General features: G+C 42.7%; 1 protein-coding gene across 1 annotated transcript in view; it reads right to left on the bottom strand.

Moving 5' to 3' along the window:
* Positions 1-16,879, bottom strand: part of KIZ (kizuna centrosomal protein) — a 74,949-nt gene that overhangs the window by 34,844 nt on the left and 23,226 nt on the right. The window contains exons 5-6 of the mRNA XM_058679425.1: positions 15,647-16,292; positions 14,756-15,068 (exon numbers count right to left, since the gene is read on the bottom strand). Of these exons, the coding sequence (XP_058535408.1) occupies positions 14,756-15,068; positions 15,647-16,292 (959 nt within the window). The remainder of the gene's footprint in view (positions 1-14,755; positions 15,069-15,646; positions 16,293-16,879) is intronic.

Genomic DNA, 16,879 nt, shown 5'->3' on the forward strand with positions numbered 1-16,879 from the left:
AACTCAACAGTGACAACAGAAGCAACTTTGTTTTTTCTCTCTTTCAGATGCTTCATTTGGTGAAGATTTCTGGTTTTTGAGGAATTCAGAACTCTTCACATTATTTTCTTATGTGAACCCATGGTTTGGTCAGGGGCACAAGCAAGGCTGCTGCCATAGGAAACACAACTCTACCAAAAAGCCCTACAGTTATAACCTGTTAAGCCGTTCTACCCTGCAGAGTTCAGGATTCCAGGGCTTCACCTCACTAACATTTACAGAACATATCAACGCTTCTTGAATGACTCTACAAAAGGGCAGGGGCTGTGAGGGTCTAGGGAAAGACTGCAAAGCAGATAAGACATTTCACACGGGACAGTCCCAGCAGTGGCTCTCAGGTGCTGGGTGCAGCTGGAGCAGAGGGCAGGAGGGAGCTGGGGATTAGAAAGAGCCTGTGCTTAAAGACCTGACTACTCTCAAGGGTCATAAACACGTGGCACTTTGTCCAAGGCCTGCGGGTGAGCCAGTGGCAATCAGTGTGCATTAAGCAGCATCGTCAGTCACAACCTACACACTTTTCATCATACCGAAAGCAACATTGACAGAGGATACCATTCCTGACTTATTTATCTGGCTTTGAAAAATGACTGTGGTAAGGAACCAGACTTGAAGATTCCAGACAGTAATTTTAAAATTTGTGTTGGCCATAAAGAAGGATCATTTCTTATGGAAGCCTGATTTATTCACAACTGGAGGTCCACAGTCATGTAAAACACAACCTTCCACAATGGAAATCAAAGCTCTATTACGAATGTTGAGAAATAATCACTAGTGTAGTAGATGCAGACACCATATTTTATCACCCACAATCCAAGTTTGGCAGCCTAGCTTAAGAGAGTCACACAATAAATCATTTAGCCTAACAAGTCTGTTTGCATGGAAAATTATAAATGCATATATGCTTTCCATGCCACACCATAATGTGTTTATGCAAAATAGTATTTAAACAGATGTAAAACGCAGAGAAAGGCATAAAATATTGGCTAAATAGTCTTGCAGCACATAATCACCCAACTACCTAAGAGGTTCAGAAAGACGACTCCTTCCCAAGCCAGCTTGTAAAGTTGTATTTTAAGACTGCAGTTCTTATTTTGCATGATTAAAAAAAAAGAACCTACAAAAGTGTGTTGTTGTATTGCTCTTTACTGCCTTTGAAAACCTAGTCAGTAGAAAAATCATTTCCAGCATCATCCACAGTTCAGGGATGCGTACTGCAGATTCAGAAGGTGACATGAAGCCACCTGATTGGGTGGAGTCTTCTGTGACAAGGCTCCTTTAGAGACGATTCTCTGACTTACACCTGCTCCGTGACAGTTACGCTGAACTCCATACCCCATTTATAGCATCAGTGTTAAGCAACCTATGTGGCACAAAAAGAGGTAGAGAAGATGGTCTCAAATTCAAGCTAAGCAGATTCAAAACCACTTACTCTTTCAGCCCAACTCTCTCCAGAGGGATTTTCATACCACACACACTCACACTCACATACCCCTACTAACCTACTTGTATAATGTTTTGTCTTCCTCTAATAAATAGTGTGGACACATTTTAATGAGGAAATAAAGGCAGACCCAAAATAAAAATCATTGTTAGGATACTGGTAACACTTGAGCAACATGAACCCTTAGAAGGGCTTGCTAGAACTCACATGGCTGCACACATTCCTAGTTGTTGCATTAATAAGTCTGGGATGGGGCCTGAGAAGGTGCCTTTCCAACAAGCTCCCAGGTACTGCCGCTGGTTCTGGTCCAGGATCACATCTGCAGAACCAACTTCAATCTGGAGACCTAATTGACACTGAGAACGCAGGAACTTTTCTGGGCCTTGACCCAGCCAAAGCCATCCTCTAGGTGGTGGTTCTGCTGGTCCCACATGCTGAGCTGATCACAAGGACATGTTAGTATACATTGCCCCCCTCAAAATTAAATCCTCTTTTTAAAAAGTTCTTTATTTTCCATAATAGAGTTCCTTAAGCTCAGTAATTTCCTCTTCCACCCTCCCGAGCCTTTCCAAAATAAACTCTCTTATATGTCCTTTAGTTCATGTACAAACTCGGAGTCCTTGAACTTTGCTACCAGCAGGCAATGAATTTTAGGAAAAGAAAGTGCTTCTGGGGGTCACAGAGGTCCCAGCTCTAGTAGCCCCACTGGCTGGGAGTTGGGTAAGGCTGCTAGACAGCAAGAGCAGAGTGTGTGTGGAAGAACAATCTCTGAGAGCTGAGCTGAACTCAACTTAGGCTTTTGTAACAACCCTGTCAGGAGAACCATCCACCCAAGGAAATAACGACTTCCCAAGAGTCCCACCTGCTAAACGCCAACACTGGATTCAGTTTTTACCCCACCCCCCCTTTTTTAAAAGATTTATTTATTTTTATTGCAAAGTCAGATCTTCCATCTGATGATTCACTCCCCAAGTGACTGCAACAACCGGACCCGAACCAATCCAAAGCCAGGAGCCAGGAACTTCCTCCAGGTCTCCCACGCCGCGGCAGGATCCCAAGGCTTTGGGCTGTCCTCAGCTGCTTTCCTAGGCCACAAGCAGGGAGCTAGATGGGAAGTGGGGGGTTGCCGGGATTAAAATTGGCACCCCCGTGGGATCTTGGCACTTTCAAGGTGAGGACTTCAGCCACTAGACCCAGTTTTACCCTCTTAGAGCCATTAACTCATGACTCTGGGGTTTGAACATCCAACAACTGTATGAGTTCAGAGGCCAAAACATATTCTAATTATGGCACAGGCACTAATTGCATAAATCCACTTGATAATTAGAAACAATTACAGTTCTAAAACCATAGATGAGGGAGTTGGTCACAAAGTTAAACTGTCAATACAACTGTTCATCTCTGGGCGGACAGCGTAGACCAGTGAAATTTTGTGACCCTGTTGATTTTGAACCGTTTGGGAATAAGAATGTCCATCCAGCTGTAGCAGCAACTTCATGCCAGTAACACCAGACCTGCTTTTCATAGCTCCCTCCCGCTGGGCAGAGTCTGGGAGCTAGTGAAGGACAGCTGCTCTGCAAGCGTCAAGGTCTCCTCCTTTCAGAAGGTCACAGTGATTACAGAGACCATAAAATAAAACAGGTGCTGCAGGAGATGTTTATTTAAGCACAGCTCGCCAGCTTCTAGAATCTATGGCGGCTCTTTGTGGTTTAGTGAAATACATCCGTAATATAATATAGACATAAAAATGCAGCAACTATACTGTCTCTAGACAAAGATGTAAAATTGGGGCAATTTGAAAAACTTCTTTGTGTGTGTGTGTGTGTAAGTTTAAAAGCCATCAGAGGAAGTAAATTTTAACCCTTTAATGATGTTCAAATCCATAGCGGGGTGATCTCATTCCACATTTGACCTGATAGGAGTGACAGCCAATGTGAACAGCAGAAAAGGCTAATTTTATATTGTCAGTCATAACAGGGTTACACCACTATCAGTCACATGAAATTTACTTAAATTGTTACTATTAACAAATCAATGTTTTTGGCCAAAACATAGATTAAATCTTCTATTTCTAAATGCAGAAAAATGACTATTATTTTTTCATTCAGATCTCACTGCAGTTTAATTTCCTTTATTTTTAGTAAGCTCAGAAGACACAGAGATTGATCCATGCTCTTTCACCAATCTGCTGAGTAAATGGTAGAATCTAACAATTCGGCCCCAATTAGTTTGGGCCTGTCACTGCCTCATAGTAGCTCCCAAACAAATTGGCTAGCTGCTGCCTTAAAGGAACAGAGCACATTTGTAGTTGGGAATAGTCAACAATAGCCTCCAAAAGGAAGAGATCATGTACGAAACAACTTACATAAATGTGCGAGGTATTACGCATCTGTAATTATTACCACAGCTGGTCAGGCCGCTGGGTCCACTCGATACGCATGTGTTCAACATCGCAAGGATGAAGGAGGATGAAAGACACCTGCAGACGTGGCCTGCCCCCATGAGGAAGCAGCAAAGAGAAATGAATCCACTGGCTCCAACTCCCTGGCAAGTCCCAACATGTCCACTTGTAGCCTTTGTGGGTGACACCCTACTTTGGATTCTGCACACTGGCTTGCTGTTGTCCCACCTTCCAGACACCAGGCCTTCGGACCCTGCACCTGCGTGAGAGACAAGGAAGAAACTCCCAGCTCTGGACATTGTGGCCACTTGGGGGAGTGAACCAGCAGATGGAAAATCTTTCTCTCTGTATCTCCTTCTCTTTGTATATCTGCCTTTATAATAAAAATAGATAAATCATAAATAAAAGCAACAGGGAAACAAAAACAAATGTTGGTCAAACTCATGCACTAAAAATGCTTTTCTGGATATGAATCTTTTTTTCCTTTTTTCAGGACACCAACACATAAAAACAAAATAAAAGAGACTTTTTATTTCACAGGTATTTCAATTTTTAAGGCACAGTGATTTCCTTAGTCTTTGAGGTTGAACTAACAGATTTAGTCACTGGGGGAAGAGGAGGGTAGTGCAATGGCTCAACTGGCTAATCCTTGCCTGCTTCCAATGCTGGGATCCCAATCCCAACACGGCATTGGTTCATGCTCCAGCTGCTCTAATTCCCATCCACCTCCCTGCCTGTGGCCTTGGCAAGCAGCAATGGCTCAAAGTCCTGGGACTCTGCACCTGCATGGGAGACCTAGAAGCATCTCCTGGCTCCTGGCTTTGGATCAGTCCAGCTCTGGGTGTTGTGGTCACTTAGGGAGTGATCCAGTGGAGGGAAGATCTATCTGTTTCTCCTTCGCTCTGTAAATGTAAATCTAGCTTTATTAAAACATTTAAAAAAGCATTTATTTACAAATAGTTTTGTCTACCTTTTTATGCCTGGTACTGCACAGAACATGTTTGAACTATATGTATAGGTCTTTTAGAGTTGTATATCTCATTCTGGCAACTCTCCTTACTTCATGTAGAACATGACTGATTCCTACTAGCTGCTGTGTGCCACAGGCATTATGAAGGTATGCTGAATAAATGAACAAATGCTTTGTGATGGAAAAACAATGGAACTGGTGATGCAGTCATTAACATGTTCCAAACTTTGTTTCCATTTCTACCAAGCATTCTACATGCCATGAAATTTCATCCATTCAAAATAGTTGAATCATACCCACTTTCTCCTCCCACCATATCTCTGACCTTCTAGCTTCCCCTGCCACTCACTTTCATCACTAGAAACTGCAGGCCAGGGCTGGGCATCTCAAACTCTGACAATGGAGTTCCAGCTAGACACTGGGAACAGACAATTTCATCCACTGGCTACAAGACACAGGAAGCTTTTGATCTTTTAAAAATATTTTTGATCTTTTAAAACGATCACTTTGATAAGTTCTTGATTTTTCTGGATATTAAATTGCCAAGGAAATTTGGTAATAACCAAACACATCCTTCGGAAGACTCAAGAAGGTTCTTATGTTTCAACAGATGTAGCCGAATATATCCATGCACCAGACATCTAAGAACCACAATTGTGAAAAATGAACCACATCAAACACTGGCACCTCAAACCCACAGGCTAATCCAATGAGTGTAGTGCTCCCCTCCTCCTGAGGCAATGGAGCACCTCTCCACCAATCAGAGAAAGCCTCTAGCAACCTCCCATCTACAGGTACACAGATGCCACTGGAAACTACAAAGCGGCCAGCAGAAGTTCTACTACCATAAGGATGCAAATTAAGACTTAAGCAGTCTAACCATTGGCTAGACCTAATCCTTTTACAGAGGTGTAAATGGTTATTGAGAACTGAATTCTGGGCTGCTAGCTTTTGTTGAGAAGTATTAGGGAATAATTCCACCAGATAGCAAGGCCCAGGAGTTAGGCAACTCTGAAGACTATTAATGAAACAGGTTTTAAAAGCCAGTGCCATTTGTGGGGTTTTGATACCAAATTTCCTCTCCATAAATCCAAGCATATAAATACAATCCACATCCAGAATTAGGGCCCTGGGAAAATAAACTGAATGTGACTATCTCAAGCCTGACACCTGATGGCTGGAACAGCTGGATGTGAGGCCCCAGTGAAGTTTGTACACGGGGTTTTGTTTGCAACACAAAACAGTTGTAGAAAGGACAAACACATACATGGTTAAACAGTATTTTTCTTTTAACAGACTCTTACAAAACCAATGTTTTGGTGGCTACCTCGGACCCCATTGTGCAGCCCTCTGGGTGGTCCCTTCCAGGGGGCCACTTGAAGGGAGCACAATGCTAAAAAGGAGCCAAGGAGGGGACAGAGACACAAAGGCCAACAGAGCAGGGCGGTCTGCGGCAGGCTGCGGACCAGGGGTCAGCAAACAAGGGCTCCTTCTCTTTGCCTGCAAACAGTGTGATTAAGCTGACAGCTTGAATTATGGGCTACATTTCGTAGGGTACGGCCTGTCTGTGCTAAGGTCCTCTTCATTGTAGCAGAGGCTGCACAAGCAAAACCCTTGCCTTTTCCCCCTGCTTTGGCCTCCAAACAGACCTCATCATTCTGTTCCATTTGAATTCTCAGAACCACCCTCCCTTCCAAACCACTGTTGTGCTTTTCTTTGAGTTTCTTAATGAGGAGCAAAAAGGCCTGGGAGAATCTATAATAAGTTTTTCCCTCCACTTTTAAATGGAGACAACCAGCCTGAACCCATCATGGGTTTTTAATAGCCAAGAACCATTAGTGATGGCTGCACGCATTGTTTTAGGAGACTGGTTGTTTTCTGTCCATTCTCCCTGATAACTCTCTGGATCCCAAACTGAACACCTGCAGGTTGACAAAAACCCTGGTGGGCAAGGTGAAAAGTGGAAAAATACATCCTTGCGCCTCTCAGTTTCTTTTAAAGTAGGACTGACATGCAGGTAGAGGATATACAAGAAAATTTCAGAAAGTCAGTGCAAAGTTTATTTTGTTGCAAAAAGTTTTTGAAATTAGGCACGTAAGTCATGGTGCTATCTGACTTTTTTCATCTGAGATACAGGAACGAGCCTCCATTTAAAACAGCAACCATCTGGGGACTCTGCCTCTCACTTGACAGAGGGCAGCCTTGTCTTGACCAGCATCTGCACATTCCTGACATAAGACAGTGACGGCTGGAGTCTACACCACCATCATTGCCACCCAGGAGATCGTGGGTGGACCATTTGGGAAACCTCGATGTGTTGGCTGAGGGGATGCCCAGAATATCATGCCGCATCTACTGGTGCCAACTGGGAAACTCATGGGTATGGAATTACGCACCTACACCAGTGTCAGTCATGGCCTTGTTCTGGAGAACACTGCCAAACATGACGACACCAAGAAGGTGGGGAGGCAGGTAGCAGAGGCCCCTGGACTATACTGAAAACCAGACTGTTTCCTGCAACTGTGCCATCCACTCCTCCACCTTCAATGCTGGGATTGGCATTGCCTAATAAACATGCTATCCAGCTCAGTTCTTGGCAGACAAGGAATTGAGTAACAGCAACAGGTTGGTAGATCTTACAGCCTAGACAGTTTCCAGGGAATAAAGGTCCCGGGACCACCAGTCCCACCAGTAAGAGAGAGGCTGTCAGTTCCTGAGGAATCTAGCCACAGCTTAGTCCCAGATTTCCAGGAGACGGGGAGTTCTTCCGCAAAAAAAAAAAAAAAAATTAGTGTAGAAGGTAAGTACCTATACTACAACTTCACATGTTCCCCAAAACTAACTCAACCAAACTGTATTTCAGAAAAGTCTTAAAATACTATCAACATACAAAAAAAGTTTTTAATGTATTGGACATTATTAAAATTAAATATTTAATTCTATAATTAAACTATAGAAAGTACTAGTGGTAAAAAGGCATCTGATACTACCAAGTACAGGATGGCTAATTTTAAAGTACAGCTTGACTGGCTTCAGGAATAACTAGAAACCTAGAAAAGTGTCATTTGGATTTGTCTGTGTAGGTGTTTACAGAAGAGATGGGCTTGGGAGGCTGGGTGGACAAGGGGAAGACACACTCTTGCTGTGACTAGGAACCCTCCAAATGGCTGAGGGCCTAAGAGAACAAATGCAGAAGGTGAAATGGTGTCGGTGTGAGGACAGGGATGTGCCTGTCTCCTGCCCTGGACATTATGACTCTAAGCTGGCTTGCCTTTGAACCCTGGCATTTACACCAGGAAACCTCCTACCCAGCGAATCAAGCTTTCAGTCTCAAAATAGGTTACCCATTTAACTTCCTGGTTCTGAGGCCTTTAGACCTGAATTACTTCTTAGGCTCTCCGGCCAACAGATGATTGTCATAAGACTTTTCAGCTGCCATGACAGGTGCTAAATCCCCTAAAAAACAACCTTTCGTATACTCACACAAATTCTCTATAGAACCCTAACACAAGGTACAATTTTTTATGCTGAGGCTCATAGACTACTGTAGGACAAGCCAAAACATCAAATTTTCGTTGTCCCAAATTTGTCTGCCTCTCTTTACTAATGTGTGTGTGTGTGCACATGCACATTTAGGTAACAGAGAGGACAAGGAAGCTCAGTCTAGGCTATTGAGTAAAGAAGGAAACCACACGGCGTAACAGGATGGGGGACAGGCCCACTGGGGGCTTTGGCGATGTTCAAACTCAGAAATAAGTTAGCATGTTACTTCTCCAAGCAGAGTGAGCCTCCCAGAGGCCAATGAACTCTGATGAGTGGGGATGCAGTCCAGGGTAGCTAGCCTCCACGGCGGGCAGGGGCTCAGATGACAGGAGTCAGGAAGGTCTCTCCCTGGATCCTGACCTTGCTCCAGGTTTACTTTCATAATGACAAGGAAAAAGGAGTGGTCCTATACAGGGAAGGCGCCTCCAAAAGGACTGAATGCTTGGTTACTGTTTACATTTACCTCCTGCTGTATGAGTATGTGAGAAGTTAACTGTAAGACTGCTGGCAGATTGTGGGGGTGTGCCGCTGACCTGGCAAAGGGTCAATACTGTTTTCAACTAAAGAAGATAAAGGAATTTATTATGTAAATGCTCATTCACCCAGGAAGCTGCTCAGAGGAAGTCAAAGACAAAAGCAGATAAAAAGGAGAAATAAGAAAATGGACAATAACAAGTCATTATTATGAGCAAACAGATTAACTTTTTAATTTTTAAAATTAATTTTAATTACTTGTGTATGGCAGGCAAAACGCAAGCAAGACAACAGAAGCTAATCAGCTTTCTTAGGTAGACCCAAGAAGCAAACGAAAGGCTTTTTGTTGTCAGTGTGGGACAAGCACATCCCAGTTCTGGGTGAGTACACTTTTCAAGTGTGCTCATGATTGTGGATATAATAATGCTCCTGAAACAACCCAGTCCAGCACACCTCCCTGTAGTGTGCTAACCCAGCTGATCAGTAAGGACCATTACATCCTGCATCCAACACCGGAACCCCTGTAGGACTTCAGTTGTCCTTGTAAGTTAACCTTTCAGTGCCACACAGGTGCAGAATGTGATCCTTTGTGGAAAACTTTATAATGTGATATAACTTATACATCACACAAAATCCACTCATTTAAAGCATATGCTTCAATGGATTTCGTCAGTATTCTCACAGAATTATGCAACCAAAACATAATCTGACCTTAGAACATTTCAAAAAGATTGTTTTAAGGGTTTATTTAATTTTTCCCCAATAATAAAAGTAATACCTATTCATATAAGAAAACCCGAACATGGGATTCTCATTTTAAACTACCAGAGTCACATAGCAGGAGTTCTGCTGTGGTGCGATTCTGTCTCCAAACTTAGCTCTTCTGTTTCATGCAGCCACAAACTCTTCCTTGGACCTAGTGTTGACAAGGACATGGGGAAATAAACCCCTCTCTACCATGGGCAAGAGCACAAGACTGCAAGAGGCTATGGACAGAGAATTAAGATGTTGGAATAAGGTATGGACACATTTAAACAGATGGAGAAACATTACCCAGGGTGAAGTAGAGAGGGCACATTCCAGGAAATAGGAGAGGGCAGAATGATGGCAGAAGGTCACCTGGAGACTGATGGACACAGGAAAGCAGCAGAGATAACTGTGTGTGTGGTACTGCAGTGACCAGATACCTCAGCAACATTCACCGAGTGGCAATCTGAGATCCATCAGTGGCAGCAACTCCATCAGCGAAGGGAAGTGCAGCGGGAACTCAGGAGGTGAATCCAAAGAACTGCCTGGCCTGTTGGTTTGCTTGATTTGATTAGGCGCAGAGACAGAGCAGCAGATCCCAAACAGGCGGTGAGGGAACAGGGTAGATTTCATAGCCCAGGCCCCCAGTAGAGCTAAATCGAGCATTACCTTGCGTAGGAAGGCAAAGACTATCAGACAGAACTGAGCATGCACTAAACTGGGAGTGAACTCATTTCTGACTCAGTGAATTACAACAACATGGCATACTACAAGTTCCACCCAAAATAGGTCCAGGTAGTCCCCAGACCTAACACGCAACATCCAGAATTCCATGAGTGACCCATAAGGTGCCATTTTGTACAGTGTGGCAAAGGTTGAGACTGCAGGGACAACACTGAGCTATGCATGTGCTGAGCTCAGCAAAAATTCACTGAGTATTGAACTGGCCTCACACTGAAAATAATACCAACTTTGGCATCTCACAACTCAAAATAAGTCCAGGTGGCCCTCAGACCTAACGGCCAATAAATTCCGGCAAGATCAGCAATACCAATAACCTAGTTATTTAGGACACCTGGTGTCTCCCTGATCCTGGAAACTGCTCGAACTGGAAGTGGGAGAAAGGCTGCACAGACAACAGTGCAGCTCCAGCACAGATGACAGAAAATAGAGAGTGGTGAGCAAGGAGCAGGGGCTAGGGAGGTTATACTGGAAATCTACCATAAGAGCCCAGATCTGAAACTCTCTTTAGTGAGTGGCACAAGTGATTGCAAACAAAGAACTGTGTACCAACTGCAGTAAGTAAAATTGAACTGTAGACCTGTAGCACAGCTTAGAAACCTGCCCTAAGGAAAAGAATCTGTTAACCTCAAATACAATGACCAAGAGCAAAAGAAAAGAGGCACAGTGAGTATTACTGAGGACTCCCCTGCAAAGAAGCAAAAGCCTCTGCCAACCTCAAAGTTAACTGAGGAATATATGAAGAAAATGGGGGAATACAGAATTCAGAAAACTCATTATAAAGCTTCTTATCAACAATGAGAAGCACATACAATAGTTTGAGGAATTTAATCAGTATGTCACACAGGAAATAGCAACACTGAAACAAAATCAAGCCAAATTATCAGAAATGAAGGATGCAATAGAGCAAATTAAAAACTCAGTGGAGAGTCTCAAAACAGAATGAAGAAGGCACAAGAAAGAATCTCAGAATTGGAAGATATTTCTTGTCACCAGGGGGAAACAAACAAAAAGCTGGAAGCAGAGCTGGGTCAAACTAAATGAAGTATTCAAAAATTAAGAGACACTATTAAAAGGCCAAACATAAGAGCTATAGGAGTTCCAGAAGGTGCAGAAAAAAGAAGCTTGGTTTAAAAATGTATTTAATGAAATAATACAGGAAAATTTCACTATTCTAGAGAAAAAACTGGGAAACAATCTCCAATAGGGGCACAACACTCCCAAGAGGGTTGACTGAAAGCCATCTTCACCATGACACATGATAATCAAGCTCTCTTCAATCGAACATAAGCAAAAGATCCTTAACTGGACATGTGAAAAAAATCAATCGACATACAGAGGAATGGCAATTAAATTCACAGCTGACCTCTCACAGGAAACTCTACTGGACAGAAGGGAATGGAGCAACATATTTCAGATTCTAAAAGCAAAAAATTTGTTCCTTTGTCTTTGAAAATGAAATAAAATTCTTCCACAGTAAAGTTAAAAGAATATGCCTCTGCCAAACCTCTCCTACAAATGATAAAGATGTTCTTTTAACAAAGAAAACAAATAGCACCCACCAAAATCAAAAGCACATGTGAAGAACATCCCAGTAAAATAACAGAAGACCAAATCAATGAACAACCCATTGTTAAAATGACAGGACCAAATTACCACCTTTTATTATTAACCCTGACTATAATGGATTAAACTCATCAGTCAGACATTATAGATTAGTAGACTGGATTAAAAAAACAAAATCCATCTATTTGTTGCCTACAGGAAACACATCTCACCAACAAAGATCAGCAGAAACTGTATCTCATGGATTTTGATGTTTTTGTTTTTATTTCATTTCTTCAAAACACTTTGTCACATGTATGTTGGCAGGTACTGTAACCTCACCTGGTCTGGGCTGCTCCTTGCCTTGATTCTTGCACTCACTGAAGGGACTGTGTCCCAGTGAAGGAGTTTCTCAAGCTCCATCTCTCAGGTTTCCTCCCAGTGGCAGATCTTGCACACACCAGTGGACCTTGGCCCAGGTTGACTTGGTCTACCTCTAGACCTGGCAGGAACAGTGTCCTTGCCCAAATGGCCCTCACCCATTCTGGTTCATACTGTTCAACCCCCAAGTCTGCCAAACCCCTGCCCCCAAGGTGAGGGGCTGACACAGGGCACACACTTAAGAGTAGATAAATAAATCTTAAAGACAAATGAACAAATTTTCCCGCTTTTTGGACTCACATTGCACTGATCTTCATTTAAATGTGTCCCAATGAAGCATAGCAGACTGCAAAAGTTTTCCAGTCCAGTGTGCATGCCCTTTCACAATGTGAGTTTGCCTCTAATCCCAAGAACTGACTGGATTTCTCCACTGCTTGACATCGGGCTTCATTCTGTGGCCTTCTTTAGCCAATAGATATTAGGGAATGTGACAGAAGCAAATGCCTAAAGCACTGTCCTGGAGCTTCCCCTCTTGTTCTTTTGGGAACTCTCCTGTCACTACCAGCTCACTGACCATCTCCAGGACAACCAGGGTCACATGGCCAAGTTATCCTGGTGGCCCCACTTCTCTAACTTGGGAACTATACAGCCTCCTATACTTGTCTTTTCCCTTTGCCTGCCAGGTAACTCAAAGATTAAGTCTTAAACGGAAGCACAGCAATGAGCTAACACATAACAGCTATCAGCATCATGTTTACCCATATCATCAAATCAAACTTCAGTTTTCTCGCCATGTTCTCTCTGTCTTCCTTTGCCTCGTATCTTCCTCTTGTCACTGAAATTAACTCAGGTGCTTGTTCTTCAGGCTCCCAACAGACCTTAACTGAGACACTGAATTTTTTAGATCAATCTTAGTTTTGTAAGATTATAGCCTCAGACCAAGACAGTGAAGCTTCAGAGCAAAAGAACTCACGCTAAACAGTGAGAGCACAAGGGACCTCGACTGTAGTTGAACTGTCAGCAATTTAACCAGCATCACTATAAACTGCCTCCAACCTGCTCCTGAAACCACAGGGAAGACCAGCAGATTCAAATCTGGTAACAGACGCACAGAAAACAACCACTGCTGCTGACCTACCTTTTCATTCTGGGAGTATCTTTTTAATTAAGACAAATACTCAAAATTTCCCCAAATGCCTATATTTTCCAGTAAATACTGGAAAGTTATATTCCCAAATTCCAAGGAGCTAGCTTTAAGGTCATATAAAAAAAGTCACTCAAATGGCAGACAAAGCATTCTTGTCTTGTACATAGATTTTAAGCAGTAATTCTATACACATATTCAACTGTCTTAGGACCACTGAGTCCCAGGGATATTCCCTTCCCCCAATCAGCCTACCAATGCACTAAGCTGTCCAATCTGTTGGCATCAACTTACAGATGCAAAAGCCAAAACAGATTTATTCCATTTACAGTAATAGTTTCTGATGATGTAGTAATACCCATCCCTCTTTGATGAGAACACTATTATTACCAGTAAAAAAAAAAAAAAAAAAAAAACACGTGGCTTGCCTCTACACATCAGCTTTACTACCCATAGTGCAAATACTTTACACTTTGATGTGCTCTTACTAAACATATCCTGAACATCTATCTGCAGTCAATCAGACTACAAATTAAACTTTCACAATAAGTGGATAATGAATGATAAGAGGCAGTGTGTTAAAAGGTACAAGGGTGCTCTCAAAGAGCATACACAAGCATGCCCACTTGTCTTTTAACTGCTGCCCAGACAGAATCAAAGACAGGCAGCATCACAGTGCAACCCGGAGTTCTGGTCAAGGAGGCAGGCTGGAAGGAGGTGCCCCAGTGTGACACCAGGACGCCCCTGGCCCTACTTGGCTCTTTCAGAAAAGGTGACATCGACCTCAGGCTATTTTCAGGTTCCTTCTTTCCCTACTTAAGATTTAATGCTACCAGTGTTAACTAAAAAAAAACACACAGTTTATAAATGTTACAAATTTTCTACATATGAGATATGTAAAAAACTTTACAAGTTTCCTTCCACTCAGTATTTTCAACCAACAGTGAAAAATCACATATAAGGTTCTATGAACCATATGTTGTAACTACTTCATTAACTGTCACCTGGTACCAAAATTTCTTAACAAAATTTTTCTAATATGCTTGAAAGTAGAGGATTGAAGGAATGACTTATAAATTAACTAAACATGCAATAAAATTATAACCTACCAATCATCATATAAATATATATTTATATGTTTTTTTCTGGTAATAATAGTGTTCAAACAAAAAAGAGAAAGAAAATGAGATTCTATCCAAACGACTACTTATGAGACCTAAGGAACTCACTTGCTCACGGCTGAGTCCTCACTAATCCGTTCTCAACGGCAGTCTTTAAAATCATCTAGAATTAAAAGCCAAATAATGAAACAAAAAATTGAATACTTACTCTCCTGTTGGTGACTTAGTGGAGGATTCCTTTTCTGAACCTGAAGAGCTTACAGTCTGTACAGCACATTTATCTTCTTCAGTGGACAGGGCTTCTCTTTTCTGCTTGGTGTGGATTAATTTTAAGGCCTCTATTTCATCTTCTCCCTCCATCTTGTCACCTGGATTTGGCTGTGGTTCTGGACTCTTTAAAATCAAATCATCTTCACTCACAGAAACTGTGAGGTCACTGCTGCTGCTCGAGCTTTCCTCCTCCTCCTCATGGTCTTGCACTTCTTGGAAGGGGCTTTGTAGCTCCCCCTGGGAATGAAGACCTGAAGAGAGGATGCAATACAGCTGTGAACGCTAACTTCGGGGAGACGCAAAGAAACACTGATTACCACCAGGCAGAAACAATCCACAACTAACTACAGCATGGAAGAACTCTAAAACACTTTGAAATATGTACATATTTTTAAAAATTGGTTTGTTTGAAAGGCAGAGGGACTGAGACATCTTTCATCTGCTGACCCACTCCCCAAACGCCCACAAGAGCGGGTGCTGGGCCAGGCTGAAGCCAGAAGCCTAGAACCCAATCTGAGTGGGTGGCAGAGAGCCAAGCACCTTGGCGAGCACCTGCTCATGAGTTTCAGTCAACAGGAATCTGCTTGGGAAGCAGACATGGGACTTGAACCCGGCACTCTGAGGTGGGACGTAGGTGGCCCAGATAGTACCTCACCCACCGGCTGACCAAATGCCCACCCCTATAGTATCTTCAAAATATCAAAGTAGGATGTGCTCACTTTGGCAACACATATACTAAAATTGAAACAAAATATTACAGTAGGCTGAAAGCAGGCGCATTGAAAAACTAACCCCCTACAGAAATCAGCAACACAGCCTCTCCTCCCACCTGAGGAAGCTCGCCAGGCAGGATGCTCCTCCCGGGCCTGCCGACTGTCAGCCTCACAGTGTTCTGGGACTGACACAGGCGAGACTGGCGGGCTGGCTCTTGCTTCCTCAACTTCAATATGTTCCTGTGTCAGTATTCCTCCCTCTGATTCCTCTGATCTGCTGCAACTGTCACACTTGAAATCATCGGTTCTGTTCTCTGGACTTAATCTTTCCTGGAACAGGGAATGGGGTTGAGCGCACTTTTCGCCTACAGATAAATGATTCTCGCTGAGACGTGGGTTGCCTCCTATCTCCGAGCAATGAGTCCGTTCCTCCTCAGACAACACTCTGCCTGTGACGGGCCTTCTCTGTCCCGTCGGAAGAGATGTCTTTCCATCTGTGTTGTCAGACTTCTTCAAGCACTGTGTGTCACTGTGGGTTTGTACTACACAGCTGTCTGTCACATCCCTGCTCTGGGCTGTCTGTGAAAGTGAATGTGGGTCAGGAATTGAAAAGTTCTTTGTGGGCTGGGGAGATTTCTGCTCTCTGCTGAAGTCGGCAAGGCTTGAAATGGCTGACATTTGGCGGCCCATAAAGATTGTTGCTGGTTGATACAACCCTCTTGACATGGCAGTCCCCAAATTAATTCCAGCCTGTAGTGCAACCTGCAGCACAAGAGATGTGAGTTAAACACAGTGTAGGAAACAAGGTTGTTTTTAAAAATAGTAGGAGATAAAAGCTTAATACCTGCCATATATTACAAAACTCATAGTTTGCCATATAACGAATGAATGAATGAAAATGTACAGTATAGACAGTACAGAATTTTGGTAACAATGGTGGCTTACACAGCATATACTTTCAAGAAACTTTGGCTCTTGTATTTTTTGACGATAAATGCATGCATCACACAACAATGACTGTGATGAACACAAATGAACATAAAATGCTGAAAATGTTAATTTTGTGTTGCGTACAATTTACAATAAACAACCCTCTCCCCTGGCAAAGCTGCACATTCTAAAAGTTCTCCACAGGACAGTTCGAATTCAACAGAGCTAGGGACATAGTTAACCAAAACAAAACAAAATCTACACCAAAGGGGTGGAGGCATACAAGAACCAAATGGAGATTTTAAAACTTTATTTCCAGGGTAATTTGTAATATGAAAAATTTCAGTACCCACCTCCAGGATGGCACTAAAATATATTGTACCATATCTACTAATTTCTAGTAAAATTGTAAATAATAG

Source organism: Ochotona princeps, chromosome 22 (genome assembly GCF_030435755.1).
Source record: "Ochotona princeps isolate mOchPri1 chromosome 22, mOchPri1.hap1, whole genome shotgun sequence".
In the NCBI taxonomy this organism is placed as follows: domain Eukaryota; kingdom Metazoa; phylum Chordata; class Mammalia; order Lagomorpha; family Ochotonidae; genus Ochotona; species Ochotona princeps.